This window comes from Verruconis gallopava, assembly GCF_000836295.1.
Source record: "Verruconis gallopava strain CBS 43764 unplaced genomic scaffold supercont1.53, whole genome shotgun sequence".
Lineage (NCBI taxonomy): Eukaryota > Fungi > Ascomycota > Dothideomycetes > Venturiales > Sympoventuriaceae > Verruconis > Verruconis gallopava.
In genome coordinates, this window is record NW_015622189.1 from 50,122 (window position 1) to 61,944 (window position 11,823).

The window sequence follows — 11,823 nt, forward strand, 5'->3', positions numbered from 1 at the left end:
ATATCGTATCTGGAAATTCTCCCTCTTTCTCCTATGCCGGGCTGCCTTTTGTAGATATTGACGCCTGTGAGAGCGCATAGCTCCAGCGAGTTATCGCCTGCCTTGACGCAGCCGTATCAAATGCGTATGCCTTCACACCAAGATAACTTGCAAAGCATTAAACTAGTATTTGAGCAAAGAGACCATGCGACTGTGTTTTTGGATATTTTGCGATCGGTGCTTCATAGTTCGACACATAGACTCGTGCTTGACAGGTACCCTTGGGTTGGTTACAGAAGACCGTTTGAGGTTAAAAGGGCCAATTCGGCAAAGCCGAAAATACAAAACTGGTTTCGCTTTGCTCTCCACGCCATAGCTAAGTCGTTGCGACGCATCGAAAGAGTTGAAGTCGATGTTCACAGATAACTGGACGTTCGGCTGCGGCTTGTTTGGTGGTTCGTGCTGTTCTTGGCAAAGCCAATCGCGATTGCGGTCAAGCCTTGCACTTGCGACATCAGAAGCGTCGACCAGACTCCAAAGCTCTTATCAAGCATACTCTACGGTCCTGTCATGCTACTTTAACATACTTATTAATGTGTAAAATAATCTTTTGACCACATCGCTAACGTCGATATAAGCCGCATCAACGTATTCGTTGGAAGAAAGTGACCTTCTCTACCCAGCGGCATCCATCGTGTAGCTCAACTTTCCTCAAGTGTTCGATGCCTTTCTAGGCCTTGATAGCCATGATGAGAATTCATATGGGGACGAAAACTTCGAGTACGGAAGTCTGTGGCCACCGCTATTAGCAGAGGTCACCGTGAGCGGACCGCGCTCTCTCCATCATCATGGCATTTTCTCCTCCGCACCGCTTCCAAAAGCTTTGCACACTTCGCACACACGAGCCTTCTTACTCGCAAGAAGATGTGCTCTTCAACACTGACCGCTTTCCCAGCTCGATGCGTGAAGGTGATCTCGCGCAGGTAATACCCATCAAAGCCGGAGTCTCGTCCCGCGATTTTTTCAAATCGGAAGGCGTGGACGAGGGCTACGCCTCTCGGGTGCTCATCGATGATGAAGGCGTCGCATTAGGGCCGAGCACGCTGGTCACTGAGAACTCGCGAGCATACACGTTTGTCGTGCGCAATGCGCCTCAGGAGATCAAAGACAAGGATCCTAACCTAAGAGTAAGCGTACTGACCATTTACGCCGAGCGACTTCATAACCGTGCGACAGATTTCTATCTCGTCCGCGATCGCTGCGGTTTTTGGATACAAATCGGGTATGAGGGTCGTGATTCAGCTGGTAACGGTGCCGAAACCCGGGTGTTTGTGACGATCGCTGACGATGCCAAGGCCGAGAGAGAGCAGTGTGTCGCCTCGCACGTCGAGCTGGCCTTCCGTGACGAGTACCTGTCGCGAGGCGATATGTGGAGGCTAGCGACGTCTGAGTTGAGCGGGAGAACGGTGTATCAAAATCAGAAGATTCTGTTCCTGAACACGATCAAGGCCACCGTGAAGACCGTCTATATCAATGGCCGGAGCAAGAAATCAGGCTACTTTGCGTCAGACACACGTCCAATATTTCGGAGCGAGTCCGCCAGATACACGCTCTTCATCCAAATGTCGCGCGAGATGTGGGAGTTCGATACGGAGTGTTCCGGAGAAATCATGTTCAATAAGGTCATCCATGGCTTCCTCCCTGATCTGTTCAAGAAGTGGATGTCGATCAATGCACATCACCTGGTCAGCATCATACTCTTCGCGCGACTCGAATATGAGGACGGTCATCAGCCACCCGCAGGGGGAGTTCATGATCGGGTCTTGGGGAGATCCAACGGCTACCAAGACTTCTACCGTGTTGTTGTCAGTGACATGGCAAGCAATGATTGGATCAACATCCTTGACCAGCTCAAGCGAGAGTTTAGGAGTTTTTTGGAGGAGATTTCGGTGCAGATGCAGGAGGTCGACGGCACCACGAAGCCCATCATTGCAGGCACGCTCAGTCGAGCGTACAAGGGCAACTTGCTCGAGGCGCTGAATCTGGCCTCCTCTCAATTTTCTCGAGACTACATTGATCGCGACCTTGTCCGCACCGGCATCTCTGTCATCGTCATCACAGCTGGCTCGGGCTATTTCGAAGTCAACTACGACATGCTCAAGCTCACGACCGATGCCTTGATGGGCACAGGCATTGGCATCGATCTCGTGTGCTTGGCACCGATGCCTTTGCACTCTGTGCCCCTCTTTGCGTACAGGAATCCACGTATCCTTGAAAGCACAGTACCGACTCAGAGCCCTTCACCCGCGACGTCCCTTGGTGACAACACGCCACGACAAAGTGAGCAATTTTTGCGCAGGGTGATGTCCAATAATTACAAAAGTCCCAAGGAACCCAAAGCGGGAGACTGGAGCTATGCGATACCACACTGGGTAGACGTGTCGTACTGGCGAGGTGAGGCCCGTGAAGATGCTATGCAGCTTAAACGGCGGAACAGCGTGCCAGAAGTAAAGCTGCGTAAGCCTGAGGATGCAACGTATCAACCTCGCATACGCCTTTACGACTTGCAAATGGGCGGTCTCATGGAAAACGAGATGACCTCGATCGCCATAGCCAAGTTGCATGAACATGTCTTGCATCCTTGGCATCGACTACGGCACCAAATTTCGGGCAAGCCAGTCACCAAGGAGACATTTGACCGGATCGGCGAGTATGAGCGCGAATGGATGGATGACTATGATGAGTACATTTTTCGGCCGCTTCACGAGAAGAGAAAAATCGAGGAACATGCACGTAAACGTGCACAGAAGAGTGCTTCCGACTCAGGAAAGTTGAGTGTCGAAGCACACCGTCAGGACGTTGAATATCCTGAGGAACTTCTCGCTCCACATCCCGGAAGCTACCGGCCAGGCACAGGGTTTCTTGAGTGGAAAATCAAAGACAAGGAGGCCGAAACGCCGTCCATGCTGCCTCATCGCAAGCAAAGCTTGACTAGTCTTGCGTCGAATACGACAACATCAACCTCGGCTCGAACGCCGTCACGGCAACTTTTGCGTCAGATAAGCTTCGGTGGTTCTTCGTCACTCAAACCCGCCGAACCTACCGTCAGTACTGATATGTCTGTGGCCGGTGTGGTTAAACCTGCCACCTTCACAAAGCAGCGCGAAACAAATTCAGCCGCGAAAAAAGCGGATGCGTCTACGTATACGCAACAATTCCGGGATGCACTATCTCGGTTGAATTCTCCATCGCCAACGCCGTCGACGCCAGCGAGACTCAATCCTGTCGCAGAGAAATCCACGGAAACGTCTCGCCCTATCGAAATAGGCTCGGCTGCAAAAACTGCACGCTTGCGAATCCAGCATGGACGTCAGTCTTCTGATGAGGTGCTTCCGAGCTCTTTGGAAACTCTAAGAGGTTCACATCGAGGCGGGTTGAAGCGAGACCTCAACAAAGAACTTATTGCAGAGGACAAGCTGGGTGGACTAGCTCATTTACGTCGTCACATACCGTACCTGTCATCGAGTGCCGAAGCCCAACAGATGCCCACAACTGTGTCTTTGTCGCGGGCCCTGTCACCTTGGCTTGACCTTCTTAATCCATGTAATCCGAAGAAGGAAGATATCCAAGGACGTACTCGGTACAGTCGATGGCAGCACGTATTTCCGAAGGCATTGCGGACGGACAAAGTTAAATGGAGGTCACTCTGCTACCCAGCTTCCGTACCATTAACAAACGACTACTTTCCAACTGCTGATCAGCTGGCGTCCGAGTACCACGAAAACTTCTATCATTTGATCCAGAATACAGATAACGACTCGGCTGAGTCCCGCGAACATCTTGTTCGCGAACTAATCGGGTTTCGCCTAGCTCACGGCTTTCAACTCGTCGTAGGAGAATCCGTGTCTGAGTTTCTGGGAAATAAGAAAGGAGACCTGGCTCGGGTGTTCGACAAGAGCTACATGGCGCAAGATGGCGCTACCGTGTTCATGTCACTAGGCAATACTATTCACCAGCTGCTTTGCGGAGCTGACGGCAAGGTCGAGATTCGCCGGTTTCAGCGCAAGCCAACACAGGATTATGAGCCATTTGAAGGTTCGAATGCTGTCAATTACCGACCGTTGATAAAGACGTTTCTTGACACAGAATACCGACCCCGTAATTTTACATTCAGGAACAACACCCGCGAGTACAACTGGAATCTGATAGACAACTTCATCGCCGGCTACTCCGAAGAATTTTCTGACGCTCTGCGCTTCTGGAGGGCGCGTTTTGTACTCATACCAGTCGACATCCCTGTTCGATCAAACGCTCTTACAACCGTGAGGGAAGATACAGATGAAGAAATTCGGCTTGAAGGCATCAAGCGGCTCACCCAATTATGGCAGAGACATCGTGTTCTGCCTGAGGAAGAGCGTCTGGCGCAGTCTCTCAACAAACGAAAGGATCCAAACCCTCTTCAGATCGAATACCAGACGCGGAATCCATCAGAAGTCATCGCCTCAGGCATGGTAAGCTCCTTGTTTACCGACACCGAACCTGCACCAGCAGCGCCGATCGAAACCCACACCACCAAGAGTTACGACCTGAAGGCGTTGTCCGAAGAACTTCAAGGCGAACATGGTGTTAACATGATGGACCGTCGTTGGCACTGGCGAGTGCATAACAATTGCTTCATTGGCACTGAGTTCACTAATTGGATTCTTCTCCGCTTCAAAGACATTGATACCCGTGAGGCGGCCGTAGAATTCGGGAACAAGCTGATGCAGGAAGGACTGTTTAAGCATGTCAAGAACGAGAAAGATTTCCGTGACGGGCAATATTTCTACACGATGGGCGAGGAGTATCAGATAAGACCAGAGTCAAGGAAGGCCTGGTTTGGCGCTTCACGTACCGGTCCACGATCGATTCCCGCAACGCCAGTGAACGAAAAACGTTCCTTGTCGCAATACGAAGGGTCGTCTGACACGCGAGAGAATGGTGATGACGAACAACCCCCGGAGCGACGAAAAGCATATATCAGCGGCGTGATGAAATACGATGTTGACCCCAGGCACAAGTCTTATCGACCGGAGATCATCAATCTGCATTACGATCGGCTTCACAATCCTGCGAATTGCTATCATATTCGAATCGATTGGATGAACGTAACATCGAAGCTCATTGAAGACGCTGTCGTCAATTGGGCCACCACCGCAGAAAGATATGGGCTGAAGCTCGTTGAGGTTCCTATTGCTGAGGCCTGTGCTATTACAGATGACCATCCATTTCGATCACCATACATCATCAAACTTGCCGTAGCGCCTCCTTCCGTCCTGGTTACAAAACATTTTGACTCCAACTCATTCACGCCAATCAAGAAAACTGAGAAATACGCCTATCACAAGGCGCTTCTAGCCAAGCTACACTTTGTACTCGATGTAGAGGCAGCGTCAGAGTTTCCCTCCGACGTTGACGTGTTTTACTCATGGGGCAAACCTGACTACAAGTATACTCAGTACATTCACAAGTCAGGTACACTATTGGTGCAAATCACGGACGACGGGAATTTTCTCCTTGTGGCGAACCGTCTGTACAGCGATCGAGGGAGTTCTCGGCGTGAGACCGCCCGATTAAATGTCGAAAGGGAGCTGGACAGACGAGCACAAGGCGGCAGCCGAAGAAGTCCTATGGCAAGCCCGGCGATGAAACCAATCACAGAAGGGGTAAAGGCGGGCTATACGACGACGCTAGAGAAGAGCAAGTCACTAACTGCCGAAGAGGTGAAGGATGAGATGGAAGCAGTTTGTTCTGATGCCGATTGGCTGCGGAAATTTTACAAAGAAGTCGACAACACCGCTAACGTGGCGGCGAGTCCACAGGTTCTAACTGGGCTGACCGAGCTGAGTCTACCATCAAAATCAAGACTGGCCCTTTCTTGACAAGAGGCCGAAGAAATGGCTGCGGAGTGTGTTCTTGTATTAGTACTGACTTGATGGAAAGCATTCTGGACGGGACAGTCTATAATGCCTAATTGATCTTATCCACAATCGGCTAGCGTCATTCTGTCACTCAATGTATGTTTTTGAATAACAATCTTTTTATCCAAATTGAGCTTTCCTCGTTGGATCCTCTCTTACGACGTGCGTCTAAGCACTCTGGATTGCGTTTTTGCAACTCCCACTCCTTTGGCCTGCATGCTTTGAAGAGGAGCTCTAAACTCGTCATCATCCACATATGGGCATAAACTTCAGAGAACAGTCATTCAGCTTTTGACAACAGCGACGTGTGTATATCAACAATGCTGGAGGTTGCAACAACATGAGAATCAAAGCAGATAAGTCTTTCAAGCAGCCTTACTTTTTACTTACTCCTTTCGAAAGGTCGCTTTATCCGGGGAAATGCGGGGCAAGGTCCCCGGTGCCGCTTAGCCGCTGGAGGCGAGGATGATCGCTTTAGTGCGACTGAATGCTCAATGTAAATTCATCTCCAAGCGGCAGGCCATCTTAAATACTTTTTCCACGCGTCAAATCGCCAAATTTCGAGACAGTTGCGATCGAATCCTTGCGGACTAGCTTCCGATTCACATCAGCGTCTCTCTGTCATGAAGGAAGATGATAAGCCCGAAAATATCTCGTCCAGCGGGCTGGAAATCGAACGGGCCTCTACGCTAGGATTTCAATCAGGAGATGGAATTGAAACAACGAAGATGGAAAACGATGACGCGGAAGTAGATCCAAACATAGTTACTTGGGACGGACCTGACGATCCAGATAATCCTGTGAATTGGCCAGCCCTGAAAAGGTGGACCCTCATAACGCTTGTATCTTCAGTCACACTCGTCGCTGGTCTTTCTTCGTCCATCTTCGCGCCTGGAGTGCCAGCCCTGATGAAGGAGTTCCATTCCACGAACGAAATCTTGGGCAGTTTCGTCGTAACAATCTACGTCCTCGGCCTAGCCACGGGACCTGTCTTCTTCGCGCCGTTAAGCGAGTTGTACGGCAGGCTTCCCATCCAGCACATCGGCAACGTAGGGTTTCTCATATGGACCGTCGCTTGTGCGCTTGCCACCGACCTCAACATGCTTATCGTTTTTCGCCTGGTGCAGGGGATTTTCGCGGCGGTGCCGCTGACGAACGGCGGAGGCGTGATTGCGGACACGGTACGGCAAGAGGAGAGGGGATTCGCCTTGGCCATGTTCACATTCGGCCTTCTGGCTGGTCCCGTCATCGGCCCCGTGTGTGGCGGCTTTCTTACCGCTGCGACGAGCTGGAGATGGTCGTTTTGGCTTTGCGCGATTCTGGTCAGTCGTCTTGGCTTCGAGCTGGCAGGTTTGTTTCCTAACTGACTTGTCTAGCTCGCGCTGCCCACCGTGCTGACCGTCCCTATCTGGCGCGAAACATATCCTCCGATCATACTTGGCCGCAAAGCCGCACGGCTGAGAGAGGAGACCGGGAACGACGCCCTTCGCACAGATTTCGACAATGGCTTGGCCCCGTGGCCGTACTTCAAGAGAGGCATCAACCGCGCGATGAAATTTTTGTTTCTCTTCCCAGTCGTCACGTCTGTTTCCGTGTACATGGGCCTGATGTACAGCTATTTCTACCTCCTCATCACCACGATCACGCCGACTTTCGAAGACGTCTATCATTTCAAGACAAGCGTCGTCGGTCTCGCATACCTTGGGCTGGGATCTGGTTATTTCTTTGGACCGCTTGTCTTTGCGCTAGTCAGCGACCCCTTGCTCAAACGCAAGGCCGCGAAGGAAGCGACCTCAGGTGGAGAAATGAAACCAGAGTACCGACTTCCTTTAGCTGTTGTGGGCGGTATCTCGGTTCCCATCGCGTTCCTTTGGTATGGTTGGAGTGCCCAGGCAAAAACTCATTGGATTGTAGGTTGCTCTCCCGAAACTCTACGGCCATGGTCACGAATCGCAAACTCTCACGGTAATCTGCGAAGTCCTACGATACCGTCTCCGTTTTGAACGAGATAGAATTACTCTGCATGAGGCTGATGCTTATCAGGTCCCAATAATTGGACCCGCATTTCTAGGCTTTGGAAACTCGTTAATATTTGTAAGAATCTGTTGATGTAAAAGCGCACAGCGCGAGACTGAGAATCGAACAGATGTCGACGCAAGCATATCTCGTTGATGCCTACACAGTCGTAAGACCTTCAGACGTGATTAAACGTGCGCTTCATTGGCTGAACAAGATCGCAGAGTACTATTTTCCTGCCAAACATGAACCTTTGTTTTATTCTCATTTTGTCCTGGCCTCCGCTGCTTTCTTCCTTATCTTGACAAGAACCTGTTCTGCCTATGACCAAGTATTTTGGTGCTAATTGAGAATAGATTTTTGCTGCATCTGCCCTTGCGGCTACCACCATCATGCGATCTGTCATGGCTGGCGTGATCCCCTTGGCGGCCCCGAGAATGTACTCTGCTCTTGGAATTGGCTGGGGAAATTCACTTCTGGCGTTTCTTGCCCTCGCATGTTTGCCCGTTCCTTTCTTCCTCCTGAAACATGGAGAAAGAATGAGATCCTTGAACGTAGGGATGCTGAAACGTCTTTGAGTAAAGACTCATGATGCTTGCGCCGAACCCTCTTACGCTCTGCAAACGTTTGCGCCCATCCGCCTGGCGTTGGGCCTTGAGCACAGAATTGAAAGAGTACAGACGCGGTAATCTACTAAGCGAAGACAAAGGGCCGAAGAGCATCCAGAATGCGTCCTGATTGTGAGGAACAACATGACGAATTCTCAACGGATAGATAAGACTGACATGACACAACAGGGCGACGATATGATACAGACTCTGGTTGGATAGATTTAAACCTCATTGAAAAGGCATTTTTCTCTAGTGCGATGTGCAACGGCTGCCGTAGGATTGGTTCATGGTTACAAAGGACTGGTATCAAACCTCGTGACTGACCTGACGGTCTCTGAGGCCGTCTTCACATTTCTTGCCACCCGTCCTTTCAGAACATTCTTGAAAAGAGAAGAGAACAGAGGTAGAATTATCTACAATTCCCTCTTAGAACCAACGAGCTCATAGTCTGAGAGCCAGGCAAAAACAGACCCAATCATTCGAGCGTCTCATATTTCCACACAGGACGCGTGCTGCCACTTTCCGTGTCTATATCTTGATTGTCCCTTTTTGCAGCTTTGTTGAACTACGAGTTTGAAGTATGAATGAATCGTCATTGGTCTTGAACAAAGTGTAAGGAATCCTTTTCAAAGAGAAGTTCAGAGTCGCACGTGGCGGATGCCTCACTTCAAGTGGAAGCCCTTCAAAGCTAGATAAAAACGGCCCCACGTTGCGCGATAGACGTAATCGTCTACCGAAACGCGAAGGCTTCACTTCCCTTGGAGGTGGCTTGCAGAGATTCTGATCACACGCAACCACATAGGCAGGATATGCATGGCGTGCGAAAAAAGAGTGTAAAGCTTTCCTCTCCAAGCACGCGAATAAGCGAAAATAATGATAATAATATATATATATATATATATATTTACATAAAAGAGCCTAGAGGGCGGCCTTGACGGCGGCGACCTCCTCGTCCTTTGGCAGGATGTCTGGCAGGGGCCCGACGGGAGTGATGCTCTGGGGATGGGTTCGACGTCAGCCAAAGAGAAAAGAGGGCGGCAGAGGACGAGGTCAAGTTGCTTGCAGCCGGGGGCGTGCACGGGGGCGGGGCGACTTACGAAGGGATTGATCTGCTTGTGGGACTTTGTGTAGTGGTTCTTGATGTGCTCGAACTGGGTGGTGTGGCGGAAGGCGGGCAGGTCCCAGTACAGGTGGCGCAGCCAGGAGTGGATGGCCGGGTAGCCGGAGCGGATGTCCCTGATGTTGCACTTGAAGTGCTGGACGTAGACCGGGTCGAAGCGGACGATGGTGGTGTAGAGTCTCACGTCCGTCTCGGTGAGGCTGGCGCCCCAGTAGTACGGGCCGGGCGAGGCGGCGAGGTGCGCCTCGACGCGGTCGAGGCTCTTGAAGAGCTGCAGGACGGCCGTCTCGTAGGCCTGCTGCGACGTCGCGAAGCCGGATCGGTACACGCCGTTGTTGATGTCGTTGTACGTCCACTCGTTCGTCTCGTCGATCTGCTTCCGGAGCGCCTCGGGCAGCAGGTCGACGGTCCTGTGCTCGTCGTCCAGCAGGTCGTCGAAGGCATGGTAGAACATGCGGATGATCTCGGCCGACTCGTTGTTGACGATGCGGCCCGTCTTCTTGTCGTACAGCGTCGGCACCGTGAACCGGCCCCCGTAGTCCGGCTCGTTCTCGAGGTAGATCTGCCGCAGGTGCGTGTACTCCGGGTGCAGCGGGTCCGGCGTCACGTTTTCGCCGGGCACGTCTTCGCCCGGTTGGGCGAAGCGCCACCCCTTCTCCAGCATCTCCCAGTGCACGCTCGTGTAGCTGACGATGTCCTCGAGGCCCTTCAGCTTGCGCACGATCAACGTCCTGTGCGCCCATGGGCACGCATAGCTGACGTAAAGGTGGTAGCGGCCTTTCTCTGGCGGGAACTCGGCCCCGGGCTTGTTCTCGATGAAGTTCCGGAACGTGGACACCTGCCGCTTGAACTCGCCAGTCTTGTCGGCCCAGTTGAGAATCGAGCCCGTCTTCGTGTCTGTCTGGAGGTTTGAATGTCAGCAAAAAAAAAAAAAAAAGAAAAGAAAAAAAAAAGAGAACGAAATTTTCGCGAGGAGCAACGCTCGCGCGGATTCCGCAAGCCTCCTCGACGGGGACGCACCGTCATCTTCACCGGATTCGCAGATGAAAAGCACCTGGCGGAGCAGCTTGGGATCACTTTGAGCCGATTTGCGAAACTGCTGTTCGAACGTGGGACGAGCAAGCGGAGCGAACGCATCCAACGGGGCGTTCTCGCTGCAGAAACGAAAAGACCTATGAAAAGAGAAGAAACCGGGGAAAAAAAAAAAGGGACCCCTCTCTTCGTGCACGACGTCGAGAGCTCCTTGTCCTTTCTTTTTGTACCGACGCTTCGCTCTGAACAAAGGTGTAGCGGGGGCGTGTGTGGGCATCGCGCGTCATGCCCGAGTTAACCTGCGCGCCTGGGGTCTGAGTTAGTTCGCCTTTTGGGGCGTTGCGGATCCGATTTTGTCATCATTTGCAATCGCACACCAAAATCGACCTGACCTTAACAATCTCCAAGGGGCCAACAGGGTCTTCCGCGCTACCCGTCTTGGCGCGCGTGCTGACTCAGCACCTGGCATCCCCCCGACGGGCGGGTAACACTCGCGGCATCCGTGCGCCAACGTCCTCAGCCATCGGAAACCCTCAAGAGCTCCAACATGGGCTGACAGTGCCGTACGTCACGAACGGTGCTCGGGGATGGAAAGAAAAGAAAAGTCGTGGAAGCAGGTGAAACAACGCCGCCTGTCACGTAAAGAGAAAACTGGAAATACAAAATAATCATTTCATCATCATGCCATCTGCCGACCATCCAGCAATGAATCAGACATCTTCTATAAAATACAAATGTGCTGCCCTCAGCATGGACTCATCGCGTTGAAGGGTATCATTATATATCATCCTCGTCGCCTCCTTCAGACTGCTTCCGCATGGAACATGGGGAAAAGCAAAGCTCCAAAGCACGAACGCCGTCCCACCCTGAAAATATACTCATACATTGTATCTCTACTCTCGCTGTGGAGCCGCGAAAATAAAATGATTAAAAGACGTCGTTTCGTCGATCGGCCGTAGCATGCAAATGTTACCGAAATATGAAAAACTTGAACGGCCGTGGAGGTTTGTCGTTGACGGTAGTACGGAAAGTTAAGAGAGAATCGTATCAGATCTTGGCTTCACCGAGGGGTTTGCTTTTTTTTTTTTTTTTTTTTTTTTTTTTT

General features: G+C 51.5%; 2 protein-coding genes across 2 annotated transcripts; both read left to right on the plus strand.

Moving 5' to 3' along the window:
* Positions 1 to 827: 827 nt before the first annotated feature.
* PV09_09080 (uncharacterized protein) lies at positions 828 to 6,060 on the plus strand (the record flags this gene model as incomplete). Its single annotated transcript, XM_016363072.1, has 1 exon — positions 828 to 6,060. The coding sequence occupies one exon, from the start codon at positions 828 to 830 to the stop codon at positions 5,898 to 5,900; it is 5,073 nt and encodes a 1,690-aa protein (XP_016209086.1). The 3' UTR covers positions 5,901 to 6,060.
* A 502-nt stretch (positions 6,061 to 6,562) lies between these two features.
* On the plus strand, positions 6,563 to 9,057 carry PV09_09081 (uncharacterized protein; the record flags this gene model as incomplete). The annotated part of the gene is made up of 5 exons (XM_016363073.1): positions 6,563 to 7,261; positions 7,316 to 7,849; positions 7,983 to 8,033; positions 8,086 to 8,124; positions 8,753 to 9,057. The coding sequence occupies 5 exons, from the start codon at positions 6,563 to 6,565 to the stop codon at positions 8,783 to 8,785; spliced, it is 1,356 nt and encodes a 451-aa protein (XP_016209087.1). The 3' UTR covers positions 8,786 to 9,057.
* Positions 9,058 to 11,823: the final 2,766 nt, after the last annotated feature.